General features: G+C 39.9%; 1 protein-coding gene across 2 annotated transcripts in view; it reads right to left on the reverse strand.

The window, feature by feature from the left end:
- The window catches only part of PCSK1 (proprotein convertase subtilisin/kexin type 1), a 43,480-nt gene extending 22,494 nt beyond the window's left edge, over nucleotides 1-20,986 (reverse strand). The window contains exons 1-7 of one of the 2 annotated variants that reach the window (XM_025387925.1): nucleotides 20,909-20,986; nucleotides 19,705-19,898; nucleotides 16,032-16,136; nucleotides 12,114-12,224; nucleotides 9,482-9,628; nucleotides 8,084-8,160; nucleotides 2,285-2,373 (exon numbers count right to left, since the gene is read on the reverse strand). In XM_025387925.1, coding sequence (XP_025243710.1) covers nucleotides 2,285-2,373; nucleotides 8,084-8,160; nucleotides 9,482-9,628; nucleotides 12,114-12,224; nucleotides 16,032-16,136; nucleotides 19,705-19,884 — 709 coding nt within the window. In that variant the 5' untranslated portion in view covers nucleotides 19,885-19,898; nucleotides 20,909-20,986. Of the gene's footprint in view, nucleotides 1-2,284; nucleotides 2,374-8,083; nucleotides 8,161-9,481; nucleotides 9,629-12,113; nucleotides 12,225-16,031; nucleotides 16,137-19,704; nucleotides 20,123-20,908 lie in introns of those variants that run through there. The other variant, XM_025387924.1, reaches the window with a different exon arrangement.
- Between the last annotated feature and the right edge of the window lie 1,120 nt (nucleotides 20,987-22,106).

Genomic DNA, 22,106 nt, shown 5'->3' on the forward strand with positions numbered 1-22,106 from the left:
GCTCATAATGCAATAAAGTGCACAGCCTTAGATTTTCACACTTATTTACTATGGAGCAAAGGTAAAATGATAAGTAATTGATATGATCAGTGAAAGTTGTATTTGTGAAAAAGAAATTGCTTAAAAATGCATTTAGGGCCAGGTGCAGTGGCTCATGCCTATAATCCCAACACTTTGGGAGGCCGAGGTGCGTGGATCACTTGGGGCCAGGAGTTCAAGACCAGCCTGGCGAACATGGAGGAACCCCATCTTTACTAAAAATACAAAAATTAACCAGGCATGGTGGTGTACACCTATAATCCCAGCTACTCAGGAAGCTAAGGCACAAGAAATGCTTGAACCCAGGAAGCAGAGGTTGCAGTGAGCTAAGAAAAAGCATGTAGGAAAAATATCCCAGCTCTGCTTCTTACTAGCTGGGGACTCTTGGGCAAGCCACTTAACCCTCTGTACCTCAGTTTCTTCAACTATAAAATAGGGATGATAAAAACAGCTCATGTGCATTCATTATGGGCAGCCACCAAACCACAGGCTTTACATGTATAAACTCATCTAAACCTTGCAACCACCATTTGAGGTGAGTGCTGTAATTCTCCTCACTTTATAAATGGAGAGATTCAGGCCCAGGAGGGATAGTGACTTGCTCAAGGCCACACAGCTTGAAATTGGGGAGCCAAAATTTGAACCCTACAAATCTAGCCCCTAAATCTGTTAACCACCAGGATGCACTGTCTATAGTATGTTGTAGAGTAATTCACTGACATACAATAGGTGCCTAATAAATGAAGATTATTGGTAAAAAATGCATTTGGGGCCAGACCATCAAAGGATGGAGTAATGGAAAACATCAGTAGGCTTGGAATCTTGTGTTTCAGTTCTACACTGCCACAAACTAGCTTTCATTACCTTGAGAAGCTTGCTTCTGATTCTTTCTCTACCAAATGAAGGGATCAGATGATTCTTTCACAAACAATAGCTGTTTAGTTCGTTATGACTTAAAGAGTGAATTCTTTTACTAGCCGATTACATAATTTGTGCTTCTCCCTTCACTTTTTAAAAAAATTAACAGAACACTTTGAAGATGTTAGTATCAAAGGAATCAGGAATGACACTTAAAATTCTAAGAGTGCCCTGTATTCATGAAAGATGCATTACATGTCAGGATGTATATTTATTTGATTTCTAAAAAGGAATGCACAACCAAATGCAAGGTATACTCATGTAGAGTTTATGGGGTTTTATTGTAATTGACATGTTCTACAATAGATTCTTTTTGTGATTATAGTTTTTGAAAACCGAACTAAACTTGAAGCTTATAACATAACCCGAAAGCCTGAGGTAGGGATAGCATAAAGAGGAGAGACAATTTTTATCTTTTCTGTTGGCCCCTGCAGATTCACTTTCCACTCTTCTCCATTAGAACATGGACTGCATCAATGGGCTCTCTCTTTCTAATGGGTTCAGCCAACTGAAGACACCAGCAAGAGGGTGGGAATCAAGAGGAGAATGAGGTGCCTATAACCCTGGGTCCCCTTTGCCTAGAAGTAGCTCTCCTTTGCTTGAATCCCCTTTGCCTACAAGTAGCTCTGTTGTTGTACTCAAGGCCTATCCAGTGGCTCTCTCCTGTGACCACAGCTTTTCCTCTCTATTTCCTACAGGCTTCTCCTTCCCTTTGCTTCTTAAGGCTAAAGGTGGTAACATCTGCCTACCACTTCTTAGCCCCTTGTTGGTATTCTCTAATTCTTGTAAATAGTTTCTTTATTAAAATGTCCACAGTTGCCCTAATGCAATTTACCATGTGTTTCCCCATAAGGACACTGATGAAAACAATTAGAGATTCTACATCCTTGCTATAAAAGATAAAATTTGGCTACTTAATATAATAAGCATGTATTTTTTAAAACTTTGAAGCTGTTCTTTTCTATAAAGTGAAGAACTTCTACAGAATTTAGAGGCAGGAAAAGTCTTTGCCTAAATTTACCTCCTCCTTCTGTTTCCTCAGCAAGCACTCAATAACAAACCATTCTAAATCAGAACATAGAGAAAATTAGATTTGGTTCAAATGCTATTCAGCATTTCCACATTTTTTTTCCTGCAAAGATGTATAGGCTATATTCAACTATCCATTTTCTAGGAATCCATATCTATTGACTTGCTTGCAAATCATATTCAGGTCCTGTAGCAACTTTTGCATGGGGCTAATTTCTTCCTCCAGTTGTTAAAAAGAAAAGCTCCCCTCCGCCATTTACAATGGGTGACATAAGATAGGGACAATCCTCTGTTTTACCTCCAACTTTGGAATTGTATGCAACTCCAACCCCGCATTTGTGATTATTTGCTTGCATGGCAATTTCTCCTGCACATCTGGTCCCATGTCTGAGGATTGAAAAATAAGAATTATAAAACATACAGAAGAACAAACATTTGTTTTGCATATGAATGAATTAATGGGGCATAGATATATTAACTTTTTGTCAACCTGTTACTGCTTTTGTTTTTGTTTTAGATCACTATGAGATAAAACTTATGTTCAAATGAAGGGCACAAGTACTAGAACCAAAGTATGTGGTTTCAAATTCTGGCTTCTGCCATTCACTAAGGGTGTGACCTTGGGTAAGTTACTTGTCCTCAAAGACTTGGTCACATGACAAATTATATGTAAAGCACTTAGAACAGTGGATGGCAGATAGTAAGAACCCAGTAAGTGTTAACTATTGATACAATTATAAGAACTCTGACATTCAGAAACAATTTCAAAGAAATGACTTCTGCTTTGTACTTTTTGGTAGCAAAGTGGCTCCTCACTTCTCTCCCTAGTGACTGACTTGGATTAGATTATCCCTGATCAGCCTTAGTAGGATATGATAGAACAAGTCCCTATTAAGCCCTTCTCCTCTCCTCTAAATATATGCACACTAAAATATCTGAAGATTATCTGGTACCAAGAGGAGCTTGAGATATTTGCAAGACATTCTCAGCTAATTGGAAAGCCAAGATGCTCCTGAAATCCTAACTGGGGCCAGAAGCCTGAACATGATTGGTTTTGCAGTTAAGCAAAGAGAGTAATTTATGATTTCAGAGTATTTGGAAGAAAAATGCATCTTCAAAACACCAAATTCCACCATTAAAGCATCAGTTCTGAAATTCTGAGGATGATAATTGTCTTTTCCCACCACCGTCCTGACTCAGGAGGGTCAGTAAGCCAAAAGCACATTAATGTGAATTCGTTTATTTCATGATTTTGTTCTGTTGTGGAAACAACCTGTGACAGTGTGAAGGCTGTTGGTGGCTTGGAGGAGTCTACCAGATATACCAACATAGAGTGAAAGAGAGGAAGGGTTAGCTCTGAGCAATAATTTTGACCAGTTCCATTTCAGTTCTACTATACTGGCCATCTATTAATTCAGCATAGCATGGAATATAAAATTCCTAAATTGACTGGGCCCTCAAGAAGAGTTGTTTGACTTCTCTTTTTCCTAAAGTAACAAAGATTATTTTCTGGTCTTCTTCCACAAAATAAAATTCCTGCTCCTTCATGTTAATCCTGGCTAGGAATTCTAAGTCAGGACAATATAATTATCTTTAATTCAAGATCTTCCCCGATGCAGCAAACACCTGCTTCTTTTATGTATGCTAGAATTTTCCTTTTTGGGAAACTTACCCTCCTGACTTTTTGTGATTTTTTTTCAATCTTGGGGCTCCTCCTCTCAGACAGCTTTCAAGGACTGATGCAGATTATAGGGAAGAAACCCTACTCTTTCTTGGGAATCATGAGCTTTAAGTTCCATGTGAGTCATATGGGTCTTGCTCTGCCAGGCAGGATTCTATTGAAAGTGACGCCAAGCGGAGGCGAGCAGCACTAGAGATGGAAACAGAGTTCTTGATGTCCTGAGAACATATTGTTTGAGCTCTTGGATCTTGCAACATCAGAAACTAGAACATCACTTGGGTGAATATTTTTTAAATCCCTTTGTTACTTAATGTTTGAGTTAGGATTCTTTCATTTGCAACTGAAGCCGTCCTGACCACACCCATTCTCTGAGAAAAGTGTGCACATCTGAACACACAGAAGGCACCTTATGCTTTGTGGATGGATTAACGCTCTTTGTCTTAGTAGAAGGAGTAATTCAGTTGTCATCTCCGAGAAATGTACTTCCAGAAGTTACCACTGCCTTCTTATATATTTCCATGTATACAGGATGGGAGACAGGGCTCAGGTCAGCAAAAGAATCCAGCTCAAGTCTTCAGCCTGAGCCAACAGAATCAACCTGCTGACAGACATCCCCAGGATTGTGCCTTTGTCCTAAAAAATGATGCAGTGTGACAGCACCTATTATTTATCTCTCCTTGTAGATGGAGGACTATTCTCTAGTGAAAGCTGCAGGAGGATCATGGTACAAATATGTGTTGACATGTTTTCCTCCTCTTACCCTCACATTCCACCTCCAAACATTGAGAGAAAGAGAAGTGTTCCTATGGCATTCTTTATAGGCTGCAGCTCTCTTTCTTTTCTAAGTGAGGTGCTGCAGTAAAAGAACTCTCCATTATCTTAGAACAATGGTAGTAACTGGCATTTAAACAAAATGATTTGTTTAAAAATTATTCCACGAGATAGTTTAAATACTACCCTTATTTTGGTTAAAATATCCTTGTCACACTTGTTATTTAACTAGAAAAACAGTCTGTAATTGGTGTTGAAATACTGAATACAGATTTATGCCAGCTTAATAGTAAGCATTACCTGCACTGTTAAGTTTTTATTATTAATGATTCCTCTTTTGACTTTCAGAGTAGCATTCAAATGCAGCTTCTATTAATCTCATTTACATGGTAATAAAGAACAACAGCAATACAGATAGTTTAAAGAGATAATACTCTTGGAATTGGGATATAATACCTCTCCAATTGCTGTAAAGGCCAAGACAAAATGGGGCCATCCATTTTCCAAACCTAAGGGATTTATGTCTGACAACATGCTAGGAGGCAACTCTACTTTTTATTATACCTTCTGATAAATGATAAGGACGCCACCTTTTCGGTAGATAGTCAAGAGGATCCTGAGAGAGAATTGCTCATTATGTCATTTCCAAATAGCAGATTCTGAATTGGCTCAGAAAATTGACTTGTCTCTGCTGCTCCCATCAGATGATATTATTCTTGTCATGTTGATTTCTCACTGAAAGGAGGTCTACCTCAGTTACTAAATGAATAGCTGTGATCATTATCATCATTATCATCACCACAGCAAACACTTATTTAACTTTTTTATGTACCAGTGTCCAAGCCATATATGTATGTATGCCCAAGCCAAATATCCTTGTCGCACATGTTATTTAAGCCATAGATAGATAGATAGATAGATAGACAGATAGATAGATAGATATACACACACACATACACATATATGGCTTAAATAGCATGTGTGACAAGAATATTTTAACCAGAGTAAGGGTAGTATTTAAACTATCTTGTGGAATAATTTTTAAACAAATCAATTTGTTTAAATGCTAGATAGACAGATATAGAGATAAATAATCTACCTCATTGAGTTAGAGGTTTTAAGTGAGTTTATATATATATATCATTTAATATATATACATATATATCATTTAATATATATACATATAAACTCACTTAAAACCTCTAACTCAATGAAGTATTATATATATTATGTAATACTTATTATGTATAAACTCACTTAATACCTCACTCTCTCTCTCTACACATATATATATATAAAATCAGTTAATACCTCTAACTCAAGGAAATAGATTCTTTTTCAAAAGATGATAAAACTTAAGCACAAAGAAGTTAAATAATTTGCTCAAGATCACCCAACTACTAAGTGGCAGATCTAAAATTTGACCTAAATTTGGCTCCCAAGTCTGCTCTTAACTGTTGGGCTATGCCATGCTTTCTCAATGCTATGTGGAAGGTTCACAGCAGGCTATGATCTGGAAGCTCAGCGCTTTCAGGCACAAAACAAATAGCATTATATGAACTTCTTCCCTGGGGCCTTGGCAGCTCCCTGAGTCAGGGAAATTTTATTTTATTATAATTATTACATTCATATATATAAAACAACTATTATAAATGCTGTGCTGTGAGATCCCCTTTGTTTTGAGGAAGGTCTGAGTGTTCCATCTCCTGACTGGAGAAACTCCAGAGAATATCAGTTCATCAAGAATTCACCCACTATGCAGCCATCACACAAGTTACCACCCACACTGGATCCTGAGGCCAGACTCAGGCTCTGCCTGGAAGGACCGTATACTGCCTAGGAAGGAGCCAGTGCCTCCATCTAAGTCACCTCAGCTGCACTCAAGTGTCTGGGAACAGATTTCCCAAGTACTTTCTTCCAAGTACTTATTACCCATTTCCTCAGGAAGTTCATTTAAGAAACATAGGGAGAAGGTACATCGTCACCCATTTTAGGGGAAGAAAATGGAGTAGAGGCAGAGAGAAGTAGTGATTTCCCCAGGTCACCCTCTCCTCTGGGAATTGGCAAAGCCATAACTACATTACAAGGCTGTGCCCCAAAACAGTAGAAATCCCTACTGGTCCTGCATTATCCTGCTTCAGACATACAGTGAAAAGTTTGTCTGAGGGTCTGCTGTAAGCTCTCGAGACACTCTCACTTTCCTCCAAAGGTACCCCTGCCAGAGGTTCCTATTGTATTTTTACCGGAATGTTTTCACCTCTAAGGGGTATGTGCAGTTAACCCCTTTACTCAACCTCAAAGAAATAAATGGTACTGAAAGAAGTCATATCCCTGAACTATCCACAAGCTTCCCATTCTCCACAAGGAAGAAATAAACACCCAGAAGTTGAGGCCAAGTCCATGTGCCCCAGCCTCCCATCCTGGGCTTTGTTGGCTTTCTGGAGGGAGGACTATCCAAAGAAAGAAATAACTTTAGATCCATATTACTGCACCAGCCGCTTTGGAGTTCTGAGGGAGAATAAGGGAGGGAGGAAGGGAGGAAGGAAGGGAGGGAGTGAGAGAGAGGCAGAGAGAGAGACAGAGACAGACTTGTCTGACTCAAGTTGGGTAACAGTCCAAGAGACAGAGCCATCCAGAGAGAAGAGAGAAGCATTCATGTGACATATACCAAGAGCTATTAGATGCTTGGCTTTTTCCATCCTCACTTGTAGTAGCAAACCCTAATTTTGACCTTGGCTTTGATCATTTTGGTGCAAGTCTCTTCTGTGTAGAGAAAATGAAGAGGAAAATTTGAATGTCTCCTTAATGTCTGTGAGAACATCGGTATGAACAAAGATGGTTTCTCCCATGGGCATGGACACTTTGAGGGTCCACATGCCTAGAGGGTGAAGTTTCTTTGGGACTAGGAGAGAAGTTGAAATTCTCTTGCCTCTGGGTCTTTCTTTCACCTCTCACTTTAGAAGATCATGCTCTTGGCCTCTGTGGCTCTTGGCCTCTCTCACCACAGTGTGGCTTCAAGGGAGAGAGAGTTAATCTGGGAGTCGGGTGCTGTCTCCTCTCTTTCCTATGGCCTTATAGCAGCAGGAACTCTGGAGGAGACTTCCCGCTGGCTCAATGCCCTGGAGACTGTGTTGGATTCAGTGGTCAGAACTCAGAGGCATTTCTCTTGTCTGAAGTCTGGCCATGCTCTTCTGAGAGAACTGGTGAGGGTGACTGTAGCCACCATCGGAAGTTGTGGGCATTGTTCATATCCATTTCTTTACATATATTTATTTTCATGACTAACATAAAGCATGTTGCTAAGAGTAAAAGATTCATAGAGGAATTGATGGGAGGGATGGGCTTAAAGTGTGTACTCTTTATGTCTCAAACATTCTTTCTAAAGCTACAACAATTCAGTAACATTTGAGAGGAGAATTTCATAATGTAAGAAGTTTAATGAAAATATGGTTCTATAAACTAAAGGGAATATAAAAATAGAAACTTTGGTTTCTGTTTTAAAAGCAACAAAATATTGTCGTATGGATGTTGTGCATTAACATTTTCTGAGCGCTGAAATGTGGATGAAATGTATGGTATAATTTTCTCAAACAAGATAAAAGCATTGTAAAGTACTTTATTTCACCCAATTGCACATTTACTCACTTGTTCTCATTTGTGGGATCATATCGGGGAAATGGATCATGGTCATTATCATTAAAATCATAGCTAGCCTCTGGATCCTAAAGAAACAACAAAAAACAACACTGTGACATCATAAAAAAAAAAGCATCACTTCCGAAGGTACCCTATACCTTCCCATCCTGGCTGATAGCTCAAAAGCCTGCATTTTAGTGTTTCTGACCGAGTCACTGAATATTTATTATACCCACAAACCAGGCAGACATGATGAACACAACCAGCATTCCATTCTCAGTGAATGTTACCAAGCCTATGGTTTACAGACACTCATAGGATATTGGAGCTGGAAGGAATTAGTTTACTTAGTTCAGTCACCTCAGTTTTCAGATGAGAAAATTGAGGCCCAGAGAAGTTAAATGACTTCCCTAAGGCCATAAAGCTAGTTAGTGATACTTTAACACTCATCTCTCTTATGAATATAGGTGCAAAGAGGTGGCTGGAGATGGGACTCAGGTCCATGGTGTTCTCCTTCAGCCTCCCAGGCACACTAAATAAACATAATTTAATTCGAGAGAGGGTGTTCGAAATTCAAGACAAGCTTCCAGGTTCCACTCCTTTTTCCAACCCCATAGCTACACTTAAACGCCTTCCACATACAATTACTGTTACTTTTCAATGCTTTCCGTATATTTCAATCATTCCTAATTTCTACTCTGTGCTACTATTTGTCCTTCTCTTTTCCTTAGCTCGTTAGCTTGGCATTATAGCCGGGGAATGTTTGATAGGTGGAAAGGATGAGAGAAAAACAAGGGATAATCTTAAAGATGAAACACCAGCCTCCTGATCTAAAGACCTAAGATATATGATGGTGTTCATATTATATTATAAACTTCGTAAACAATGAAACAAATTGTTTTTTTATTTATTTTCCCATTTCTAGAAAACTTTTCCTTTCTCAGCTTGGCATAGGTGCATTGTGTATTATTCACTTTGGATTTGCATGGAAGAAATCACATTTATATAATTTTACAATGTCAGGGATATAGATTCATAAAAGAGGTGAGAAGGGAAACTGTGGAAATGATCTCAGGCAAGGGGCTTAATTTGATTACTTTAATGCGCCCAAACACTGAGCAACTCAAAGTCATTGGATTTTGGTAACTTAATTGGTATAGGCACTGCCCCTCCTTCTCCCAACACATATACTTTTGAGCAATTTTTGATCCCACTGAATTATTTCAGTGCCTACTGGTACAAAATAAATTCATATAAGCTAGTGGGAAGTAGGAGAAGGGACAAAACCTTGGCCCATAATCCCAGGGACTGACACCACAGCAGCATCCCCTTGAAAAGAAGGAAAGCCCTAACTGTGCGTCTGCACAGACAGCTCCCTAAGTCAGTCATGAGAAGGCACACACTTACATAGTTGGCATAAATGTCCGTGTGATTCCACTCCAAACCATCATCCAGTACGGTGATAACAACTCCTTTGCCTGTAATGCCTTTTTGCCAAACAGGTATCACATGAAGGTCCAGCTTGGGCAGGGCTGCCGTCATCCTGGTATCTTGCTGGTAAAGAAAAACAAAGAAGCATTTGTAAAGTCATAATTAGCTTGCTACAAAATGAGCACTTAAGTTCCAACCTGGAGACCCATCTTTCTTTTTCCTTGGGTCACTCTACTCTTTAGAAGAAGCCAATTCGGTGAAATGAAAAAACAAAGTTGAGAGTAGGGCCAAATGAACCCCCAGAGTGCTGCTCTTCTCCCAATTGTCCCAAATGGACATCACTTGAAAAGATGAATCACCTGTGCTCCTTCTCTTTGAACTACGTGGCTTTGAAGAATTTTATCCCTAAATGTCTTTCATTTATAATAACATGCTCAACCCTTTCATCTACGGAAGGTCTATTTGATAGTCGATGTTTTCATCTCCCCCCAAATCCTGATTCTCCATTGCCACATTGAGCTCTCATTATATTGCCTAGTGCATAGCCACTCATGAATGTTTTAGAATTTTTCATCTAAAAGAAAAAGCAGAACCTGGAATGCTCAGGAGACTTGATTGCCTCAGGAATTGCAATGTAATTGCCTATTTTTAAGTATGAGTGATTCAGGGGGTAAGTATCTGTGAGAGGAGATTCAGGGTTTTCCTTTTCAAATACATTTTCTGATAGTCAGTGTGTGGGACTGTACAGGAGATAAGTTGGGTAGCAAGAGAACACAGATACAAGCACATTTCTAAGCCTGTGAGAGAGAGACAGTAAAAGAATGCCAGGTACCTGGTGAAAGGGTCAATAAGAAATCTATAAATAACCACAATCAAAAGTGTCAGTGAAGGAACTGCCCTCTTGCTGTTGTGCCCTCCTCCCCATAAAGAGGTTGGGGGAGTGGGGTGACAAGCATTTATCAGGCTGGTATGAAGCTGAATCACAGGAGGCTGGAACTGTTTGGCCAACAGACTGTTGGCCAAAGTCAGAGAAGAAGGCCTTTATGTCAGTTGTAGGAGCAATTTTAGACTGTAGTTGTTAAGAGTATAGACTCTGGAGTCATGAATTATGGTCCCACCACTAGCAGCCATGGATTTTGGCAAATTATTCTACTTTCCAATATCTCTGTTTTTCCATCTGTTAAATGAGCATAAGTACTATTTCTACAACACAGATAATCATGAGAACAAAATGAATTAATTCATATCAAACATTTTAGAATAGTGTTCGTCACACAGGAAATGCACAACAAGTGTTAACTGATAAGTCTCTTCTGCTGCAATGAGCAAATACTTAAGATAGTGGCAAGAGGCCGGGTGCGGTGGCTCATGCCTGTAATACCAGCACTATGGGAGGCCGAGGCGGGTGGATCACACGAGGTCAGGAGTTTGAGACCAGCCTGACCAATGTGACAAAACCCTGTCTCTATTTAAAATACAAAAATTAGCTGGGCATGGTGGCGGGCATCTGTAATCCAAGCTACTCCAGAGGCTGAAGTAGGAGAATCGCTTGAAGCCGGGAGGCAGAGGTTGCAGTGAACTGAAATCACGCCATTGCACTCCAGCCTGGGCAACAAGAGCAAAGCTCTGTCCAAAAAAAAAGAAAAAGAAAGAAAGAAAGGGAGGAAGGAAGGAAGGAAGGAAGGAAGGAAGGAAGGAAAGAAGGAAGGAAGGAAGGAAGGAAGGAAGGAGAGAGAAAGAAAAAAGAAAGAAAGAAAGAGAAAGAAAGAAAGAAAGAAAGAAAGAAAGAAAGAAAGAAAGAAAGAAAGAAAGAAAGAAAGAAAGAAAGAAAGAAAGAAAGAGAAAGAAAGAAGATAGTGTCATAAGAAACTGATCCCCTTTTCCATCCATTATGCAACAAAAGTATCTAAGTCTTAGCTTGTGTTTTTCAAGAGAAATAATCTTTTATAACATTCTCACAACAAATCCTTCTACTAGCCTACATTACTACCATACAGACATAACATTAAACAGAAGAGAGGACACCCTGCAGGTAGACAGCAACACTTAACAATTTCTCCACTCAAGGATTTGGTAACTATCTTAAAGGTAGAATGGTTTGCAAGTTCAGACATTTGCAATAGACTTTTCTTGTGTTCCTTCTTTTCACCTCTTTCAGAGATTCTCATCTGTGTCATATAAGAATTGTCATTCAGGGTTGTATATGCCAAATTATGTTCACTACACTCTGTGAGTGCTTTAAATAGTTCTAAAGAATAACTTTAACCAAATGAGATTTTTGCCATAAGTACTGTTTTTGCAACCCCTAACCTGCAAGACATGATTTTTCTGCACTTACCCCAAATAAACTTAAGAAGACAAAAAATACAACCTATTTTTTCACAGCAGCTAAAGGTAACTGTTTCCGACATCCTTACTCAGTAAAACAGAAGAGACAGATCAAGGAGGTCCCATCAGCCCTAATCTCCAGATAAGATAGCTTCCTATGAAATCCTCCATCATAAAAAAAAAAAAAAAAAAAAAAAAAAAAAATTCTTGTTGCAAATGTAACAATATAAAGAAGTCAGGTCCCAGATGCCACCCACACAGTCCTTCTGTATGTACTTACCAAGTACCATTGCTGATTCCACATGGGATCATTGAAGAGATTTTGTGCTGAGTCCTTTATAGCTGAACGTTTGGTTCTTTCTTTTTCATACTGTTGTTCAGCCCATATCACCTACAAGGATTTTTATAGCAGGAAAATAAAAAGTCAAATATCTACCTCTGTATCTTTCCTCTAACTATCTCCAGTACCCTTCCTAGCAGAGTTCAGGCAGCTCTGCAATATTTTCATTTGACTACAGATCAAACTGGCACCTCAGAGAGAAGAAGGGATTGCCCACTGGGGAGATGAACATTTCCTCTATTACAGTAAAGTGCACCTTTAGGGGGAGGAGAAGCAGTCAGTGAAATGATAATTCCCTCAAATTATTTACATTGTGGTTTCAGTGGAAGCAAAAGTTCAGTCTGCTTTCATCAGCAAATGGACCATAATACTCATTTTTATATTGAGGTTTCAGGGCTCCATGGCTGAAAATTTGTCTGCTTTTATGGATTAAGTCAACAAGCCAAGAGACTGCTGTTATAATGCTCTTATAGATTAATTTCTCTTTCTTTACGTACAAAAGGTAGAAATTGCAAATATTTTATAAAGTAAGAATGGCGTTGTATCCATGCAAATGTGCAACTATCCCTCCCCTGTGCTTCGACCTCTGCTTAAAAGTACTTAAAATGAGAAACATATCCTGGGTGATGAATAGCACTACTGACCACGCACACTTACCATTAATTCAGTCTCATGTATTATGCAAAGAGATCTGACAATATGAAAATTACCTGGCCCATATTTACAGCATAATCCTATTATACTTGAAGCCCTAAGAGAGTGAGGGACTGCCTTGTAGTTATATTCATTATAAGATAATTCTATACTCTTATTTTTCTTGGCAACATGACTATTTCATACCCCAAACACATCTTTTCTGCTCAGTGCATGATGACAATTCAGTGTGTGGTGGAATATTGTTAATGTGAGAGTACTCATGAATCAGCTCCAAAAATAAAAACTGAAAAATAATTTGCAACTGAAGGATAAAACCATCCACTAAGACTGCCCTGAATTTTCAATTAAAAATGTACTGCAAACCTATTAAAAATAATGGGAAGAACTTGAAAGCTAGAAATTAGTCACTATGATTTATTTTTAAAGTGCTTGTATTTTCAAGCTTGATTGTTTTGGCTTAAAATACCTCAATGCTTGGAATGCTGCCCATCATCTGAGTTGATCTCTGGAAGCTGACTTCTAGGGCATAAGTACTAATCTTTGAGGTAGAGGGTCACTTACACTTGGAGATTTTATTAATAGACTTGTAAAGATAGACTATTGCTGCATTTCACAGAGCTGATTTGAAAGAATATTATCTTCCATCAAAAAAGAGCAATAAAATGAAAACCAAGAGCAATTTTTTAGAAATGGGATACAAGAGGAAGCACTCTGACATCTGATCAGATAAACATCCAATTGTAGAAAACAGTGTTATGATTAATGTCATTAACTCAGAATCACATATTAATCTCTGGAAGAGCAGGCTGAATGGAATAGAGGAAAATTGGTAGTGTCTTTCTATTATGCATAATAGATATCATGTACTTAATTATAAATAATTTGATCTGGAAAGAGCATTAAAGATCATCTACTTCAACCTTCCAATGCAAGTTTCTATGGTCCTAGACTTCTTCCTAAAATAAAATTATTCTTGGGCTAACTTTTTACAAAGTTATACCTGTGCTGGAGACTAAATTCTTAGCTTTTTTCCATAAATGTCTTGAGATTCCCCGAAAAAATCAGCTATCAAGGGGATGTATAAAGAGTAGAATGGGCCATCTTCATTTTCATGAGATACTTTTAGTAAGAAGAACAGTTAGGTATGCTCTATTCTGTCCAATTTTCTCCTATGAAAATGAGAAGACAGGTCAGTTTGACTTCAATGTGCATTAATGGGCATGCAGTTTGGGCATGCATTTAGGCAAAGAAGGAAATCTCTCTCCTGCTTAGCCGGGAGACTGAGCCTAGCCAGAGTGCTGGAAGTTGTTCTGCTTTTCAGAGCCCACACGCAATGAGCCATCTGCCTTGAAGTGAGTAAGGGAAGACCTCAGTGGACAAGAAACTTCTGTAATAAGGTCCAGGGCCTCTGATTTGGTCTTCCACATCAAGCAATAACTTGACAAGAGCTAGCAATGGGTGTAGATGAGCTATCAGGTCACTGTCCGTGGTCCCTACACAGCATTGTTTGTCAGGATGTGGTTGTTTCTTTTATATTCCAACACTGGTGACCCAGGTCATTCCCATTCCCCACCCTCATAATTTGTCTTTTTCTTCTCCTTTTTAAAATGCTATCCATTTCAGAATGAATAAAACAGCAAATTATCTTACAGGCCCATGAATTCCATCTACTTTCAACAGTTCTATCACCTGTCATATATATATATATATATATTTCTGTCATATATATGTCAAATATATTTATTTATTTCTGCCTCATATATACATAGATATACATATATGTATATATGCATACATATATACATATATATACATATATGTATATACACATACATATATACATATATATACATATATGTATATACACATACATATATACACACATACATACATATATAAGTATATATACACACACATATATTTTTTGCCCCCCCTGGGAAGTTGAAAGCATTTTTTTTTTTTTTTGAGACAAAGTCTCGCTCTATCTCCCAGGCTGGAGTGCAGTGGCCCGATCTCCACTCACTGCAAGCTCCGCCCCCCGGGTTCCCGCCATTCTCCTGCCTCAGCCTCCGGAGTAGCTGGGACTACAGGCGTCCGCCGTCGCGCCCGGCTAATTTTTTGTATTTTTAGTAGAGACGGGGTTTCACCGTTGTCTTGATCTCCTGACCTTGTGATCCGCCCGCCTCGGCCTCCCAAAGTGCTGGGATTACAGGCGTGAGCCACCGCGCCCGGCCGGGAAGTTGAAAGGATGTTTTCAATTCTCTTACCAAGAGGATCTCTCACCATAATTCTCCAGGGTGTCCTAGGTAACAAAAATCATGTACACAGATATCAAGATATCAGTGTAAATTGGAATCAGGATAAATTTCTTCCAGTATGGCATATCCTTGAGAAAAGGCAACACTGTATGAAAATTACAATACTCCCAACATAGTCAACATTGTCTAATATATTTGTTCACCTTGAAAATAGACTTCAAAATCAATAGGTACATTAGCTATGTATTCAAATTGCCTCTACCTTATTTACCTGTATTTATTCTGTACATTTTCTGCTGTTACCTAATCATTGAACCAAGATACAAACTAGGATGAAAAGAGATCAAATGGTTTGGATCCAACAATAGAATATTTATGGAAACATTTGTCTCATGAAGACATGGATTTACAGTTCTCTCATAAACACTAGCTCCTTATACAGCAAAACCAAATAGAAATAACAGACCTTTTTTTTTCAGTTATGCTGAAATGTTATTGAAAGTAAGGCTCATGTATTTCTTTGAGCCCATATTGGTATTAAAATGTTTGGTACATAATAGGTACCTAGTAAAAGGTTGTTGATTGATTGTATTGTCAAACATTTTTATTAGTGCTGCCCCCTCATTTTAAACATTCACTTTCATGCTCTTAGACTGAATTTGTGAGTGTACATATAAAATTAACTTTAGATATATATGTAATTATATAATTAAAGTGCATATATATGTGTAAAATTAACTTTAGCTCAACCAATTCAACCCAATCTTGTTATTATTATGTGCAATTATAATTTTATGGAAAGAAATTAGAAACATTACTGATAAACAATCTTGGTCACAATAAAAAAGAACCACATTTGCAAAATGCTTCTGTTCTTATTAGAAATCATAAAGAAAGCAGGTAAGTTAGAGTATTGGTTTGAAGACAAATGTACAACACTTACACGATCATCATCAGATAATCTCTTAGTGATATGAAAGGCACTCCTTCGAGACCTTCTGGGGTGGTTTTTATGTTTGAATAAGTAGTGATTTTCAAGTGAACCAATCTGTAAAAGGAAAGAAATAAAATAAATATCCACTTTCCCAAACAAGTATATATGGACTAGTTTAAAACTCAGTTAACTTAGAGGTAGGCCACTTTTATTAAGCCCATTCCTTGTATCTGAAGTTAATATTTTTCTTTTCTTTTTTTAACTTTTATTTTAAGTTCAGGGGTACAAGTACAAATTTGTTACATAGGCAAACTTATGTCATGGGTTTTTTTTGTTTGTTTTTTGTTTTTGTACAGATTATTTCATCACCCAGGTATTAAGCCTAATACCCGTTAGTTATTTTTCCTGATCCCTTCCCTTCTCCCACCCTCCACCTGCCAAAAGGCCCCAGTATGTGCTGTTCCCCTCTATGTATTTACGTGTTCTCATCATTTAGCTCTCACTTTTGAGTGAGAACATGCAGTATTTGGTTTTCTGTTCCTGTGTTAGTTTGCCAACAATAATGGCCTCCAGCCTCATCCACATTCTTCATGAAGAAGGCACTGGTAGAGGTCTTAAGATGACCCTCAGAATATTATTGCTTGAGCTCACAGTATACTCACTAGCTCACAGTAGGAGACTAGTGATGCTTCTATTTTACACACATTGGAGGAAATACATGTTTTTTTGTGTGTGACAATATCATATTAAAATGCTCATTTGATCAAATATATCTGTTCAAAGAACAATTATTTGTGGTAAGCAGGCAAACACCTGGGATACTATCTATGGTCAGTGCCACTTTCCACTAAAATAAATTATTGTTTTTATAAAAAGTCGTCATTGAATTCATAGTGATGAATTGTTATTAGCCACTATTAGTGATCATTTGATTTCCCACTAATTCAAGGCTTTCAGAAAAGCATATGCTACATTTAGGGCAGGTGTTCCACTTAAGAGTGTGTATACTTCTCTGGGTAGCTATTGACACCTTTGGTTCATTTAGAACTATATTCATTATCCTTTTGAGCTAGTCTCCCTTTACTCAGCACTAAATATGAAGCTACCAAATCCTCTAGATAACCCTACATTTTAAAAATTAAGAAACAAAAAATTGACAACAGTATATTACTGAAGAAACACGTTCTTTAAATTGGTGATTCTCATCACCTAGAGAATTTTAAAATAGAGAAGCTTAGGCCCTGCTCCAAGCCTGAATCTCAGTGAATCTTCCTGTAAGCTGTGGATGGAATTGGGGAGAGAAATCAGCAGCCATAGGAAAAGATCACCAGTGCTTAGCTCTGTTTATTCTGCTGTCAACTAGTTTTTCTTCTTGTCACTATCTTAATCCAAGCTTTATCCTGAGGCAATAAGGTACCGAATATAGTAATGCTAAATTCATGTAATTTTAGTAATATTAAACAAAAAGAGAAATAAGCAGAACCAGGAACGTGCTATCAGTCTTCTACAAATAATTATTATTCTAATAAAATAATTTTTGTTAAGTTTGTTTTAAAACTTTTGTTAGTAATGCCATTTTAACTAAAAATGGATAGAGGAAAGATAGCATTGTAAATCACATATAAATATGGATGGTTTTTCCCCACTATTTGTTAATGCTTTTGTGACTATGCTATCCCTTACCCAAAGATCCTCCCAAGAATGATGATGTATTGTTTTTTAGTATTAAGATTTCTGTTTATTTGTTTTGAAAAGCAATTTTCACATTGAATGGTCTAGGTTTAGATACATGCCTAGAGCTAACAGGTGGGAAAAAGAAGAGAGATTTCGTTTTTGCTGTCTTCCCCATTCTCCTCCTACACAGTTACCAGTGCTATTTAGCCTTTTGGTAGCTGCTCAAGGAATACACAATTAAATCCCCAGTGTCTACCCCTATAGGACATACATAATTTTTATGATGCCCACAGTATTCACCAGCACAATGTCATCTGCTACTCATGCTCTCTTTGGGTCTCAAAAATTCCTAATAATTGCGTGCGATTCCCAGACTTACTACTAAACTGTATTATGTCTCACTGTTTTCCCACAAGCTGTTTTCCATGCCTAGACTGTCTTCTCCAATCTCATTATGTTCTCCTGGCAATCTCTGACTCCTCTTCCCCGTGCAAATGTTTCCTCCTTTGGGCAGTTTTCATTCACCCCTCTCAAATTCCCTACTACTTTCATTCCTTCAACCAATGAATATTGAGACTTCAAGAACAACTTTTATTATTACACAAATTACAATCAGTTGCAATCATTAATCTCTAAGCTAGCCTCCTCTAGATTCTTGATTACTTGAGAGCGTTTTTTTCCCTCCTCTTATTCCTCAGCCCCTAACACGGAGCCTGGCACGAGGGCAAGGGCTGGCCAAAATCAAAAGACTCATCTGCTGCTGGGACACCAGGAAGCCAATCTGCATAGATTTTCCTGCCGGGCATTTCAAAGACAATTTGGTTTATAAAGTTGAGAATGAAGCCTCCAGCAAGAGCAGGAGAATTCCCCAGCGGGTTCGGTCTACAGAATCGCCAACGCCCCCGCCAATTACTCATCCGTGACCCCAGCGGCGTCTCAACCACCACCTCCAGAAAAAACGCGCCAAAATGTTTTACAACTCCCTCCTCCCACGCTTCAGTGCAGACCAACTTCCCAAGCAGGGGGCTAGGGCTTGATTCTGAGCCAAGGAAAGGACAGCTCTAGCTTAGAAGTCACACTCCCTAGGGTCCCCTCGGAATCGCTCAGCTATTAGCAGTCTCCCACTTAATGTCTTGACGCTCACTCACCTCCAACCAGCTACCTATTGACCAAGCCTTCACTTGGACAGGCAACAATAAGCTGAAATTCCCGGGAAAACGATTACGTACTTAGCTGAAGAACAAGAAATAAATAGATCCCTTTCCCACAGTCAGTTCGGCATCTCGACCCTGCAGTGGGGCTGGTCGGGCAAAGTTATGAAGCTTGGACTTTGTAAGTTCCCAGTGAAAATCCGGAGCTCCCCAGAGGGGTACGGAGATAGATGGTCCCGTGTCTCTCACCCACCATTTCTCCCCCAGCTTCCCAGGCTACTCCGCGGCCTCCCAACCTCCTGGTCGCCAGTCCCAGCAGCTGGCACTCTTCCAATGCCCTGGGCGTGCCCTTACAGGCTGCCAGGGCGGACAGCCCCAAGCCTGCTTAGCCCCTTGCATCAGGACTTGGATCTGATGCTGCCATATTGAAAAGAAGGCAACAGCCGGCTCCTGACGCAGACCGCCTCAGTCCCGGGGGATGGAGCGCACTGATTCTCCCGGGGGCGCTTGGTTGGTAAGAGCTTGAGTGCATCTCAAGTTCTCTGAACAAGCGTGGAGGGATTTTTCTTCCAAACCGCGCGGGAATGGATTTCAATTCTAGAGCGGCCAACAGTAAGCCTAAGCCCTACCCAGCTGCAGTGGCTTCCTTCTGCTTGGCTGCGCCCAGCCCAAACAGTAAATAATGCAAGCTTTCTCTCTCTCCAAGCGCGCCAGGGGCTAGAGCGGGAGCAGCTCCTTGTTCTTTGCTACACTGGGCTCCGGAGAGTGCAACCTGGGGCTCCCACTTGGAAGACCGCGCTCCAGTCCCGCCAGTCCCCTGGGGCCCCAGAAAGTTTCTTGAAAGTGGAAACTCTTACCTGACCCAAAAGGTCATAACCCAGCTCCTCGGCGATGGCCGAGGCTGCTTCCGGGCCCCCGGGGATCTCCGCTGCCCATTCATTAACAAATTGTCTTTTCGCTTTTGCACTGTTCAGTGCACACCAAGCGCAAAAGAGGGCGAAAGCAGTGCACTGCAGAGTCCAGGCTCTTCGCTCCATGGCTCACACACTCGCTTCAACACGAGTGGGAAGGGAGAGGAAAAAGAAGCAAGATAGGAGAAAAGCCAGAGAGACTCCCCCTTCCCACCCTCGGGCTCTGGACCACTCCTGGCTCCTGGTTGCTCTGCGAAGAGCTAGGAGGAGCGCGAGGAGAGGCTGGGCGGCTGCGAGCGCTCAGTGAAGCGCTTCGGTCTCCAGGCTGAGTGGAGCCCCAGCCCTTCCCAGCCAGAATGGAAATGAGTGTTTACACGTCAAATCGACGAAAGCCATCTCTTGACGTCAGATCTACCTGGACTAAGATCTGAATGGTATTCCCGGCGGGGCGGAGAAGCGGCTAAAATAAGCAGCCAGGGATTAGGAAAAGGAAGGAACTGTTTGCTGGGATCAGTTAAGTCTGCTCCTTGTCAGCTCATAAATTTTGTACCGTGAGAAACATCTTCACTTTTCAAAAAGAAGTGCCCCATTTGAATATAACTACCAAGAATAAAAGGCTGGGAGTGCTTTCCCACCCTTCCATCCATTTTCTCTGTATTTATTATCTCATGTGTGTGGCAGGGAGGGGGGAGGCGATAGGATTCTTATAATGGCCTTTTGGGTATCAGCACCTGCTATGAAGAACAAGACTCTTAGGTCTTTCAAATCAGAGAGAGGCTAGGAGGGTAAGGAGAAGAAGGGAAGCTACTACTGCCCAAATTCTGTTCTAAATTGTCTAAGAAAATGAGCATGTCTCCAAGACAATGTTAAAGCAATACTTTTAAAAATGAATTTTTAACCATTCGAACACTTTAGTTTACAGGTTTACTTCCTCCTCCCCTTTGTTTCTCAACCTCAGTAAAACGATATCAATAATTATACTCCCATATTGCAAAGCCAGCACCACTACCACCTTTTATGGTGTTTATCAGTAAAATGATTAATCGTGTGATTTTTAAAAAAACATTTTTAAGAATTTGTCAACAAGGGGATCTAGGGTCCCAAAAGCTGTTGTGTTGATTCAGGGAGGGAAAGAGCAGTTTTTATTTACCTCGACTTTCCATTTTGCCTCAGTAGAGCTCTTCACTTTGGTGCTGAGCTGGAGCTGTGCCATTACTTTCCCATAAAATGCACAATGCCTCTTTGTGGAAAAATGGTTTCCCGTGGGAGGAGAGCAAGCAAACATCTAAATGAATTCTCCACCCCTCACCCTAGGGAAGTGAGTTCAGTCTCCCAAGGTGGAGCCTATTCGAACCCTGAGGGATTGAACCTGGCGGGAGATACCAGTGCCTGGTATTCAGCACCGAGGTCTGGACAGCGACACGCGCAGGACTGCAGCAGGAGCTGCTCTGTCTTCTGACCACCAAAGACGTCCTGTCTTCTGAGCACCAAAGACGTCCACTCTTCTGTAGCTGGCCAGCACCAAGCTGTTTTCCTTTTGATATGTGCCTTTCCCTTTTTTGAACAGCAAAATAGGAAATTGGCCGCAGAGTGGAGTGTGGTTAGGTTCATGATCGTGACAACTTGTGTCCAGCTCTTGGGAACGTGTTGGACTCAGGCCAAAAGTAAAATCGCCAGGCGGTGAAATTGAGAGAGCCTGCTGCCCCTGGGAAGATTTTTTTTTTTTTAAGCTCAACCGCCTGAGGGCGCGATCTATGCTGTAGAAATAGAAGAAAGGGGAGAAGGTTGGAAAGAAAGCATATGAACAAGTGGGGAAAGGATGTAAGAGATGTTCCTTACAAGAAGCAAATGAGACAAGACTTGGTGGAGGATGGGGCTCCGTAGTGCTAATTTTTCATTAGCCTCCACGTTTGCAGAAATATGCACTAGATAATTTATTTAAACATAAAGCATCTTTACAAAAACAAATGCCAATGTTAGTAAGCCATGTGATATGGTGAAGTGTTTTACAACAATGTAACTCACATGAGATGAAATGGAATGGGCTCCGATTGATAGCTTTGTTGTCTGTTCTGTAAATCTACATGTGTGAATGTTGATGGCTGGGTAAGCTGTCTTCTTTTCCCTTCACACCTCAGCCCGAGTTGTGGCCTTGAGCTCTCAAGGGTGTTTCATTCTCACAGCAGACAGATGCTAACTGTGCACTAGCAAGGCAAGAGAAGCCCAGGGCAAATGTTTTATAATGGTAGATGTGTCAGAGGAGGAACATATTTTTGTCCCTTTCTTATTATTGTTCAAGTAAATCAGTTTGGCAGAGTGTTGGCAATAAGGTCAGTGTTTCTCTCATT

Source organism: Theropithecus gelada, chromosome 6 (genome assembly GCF_003255815.1).
Source record: "Theropithecus gelada isolate Dixy chromosome 6, Tgel_1.0, whole genome shotgun sequence".
Taxonomy (NCBI): Eukaryota; Metazoa; Chordata; class Mammalia; order Primates; family Cercopithecidae; genus Theropithecus; species Theropithecus gelada.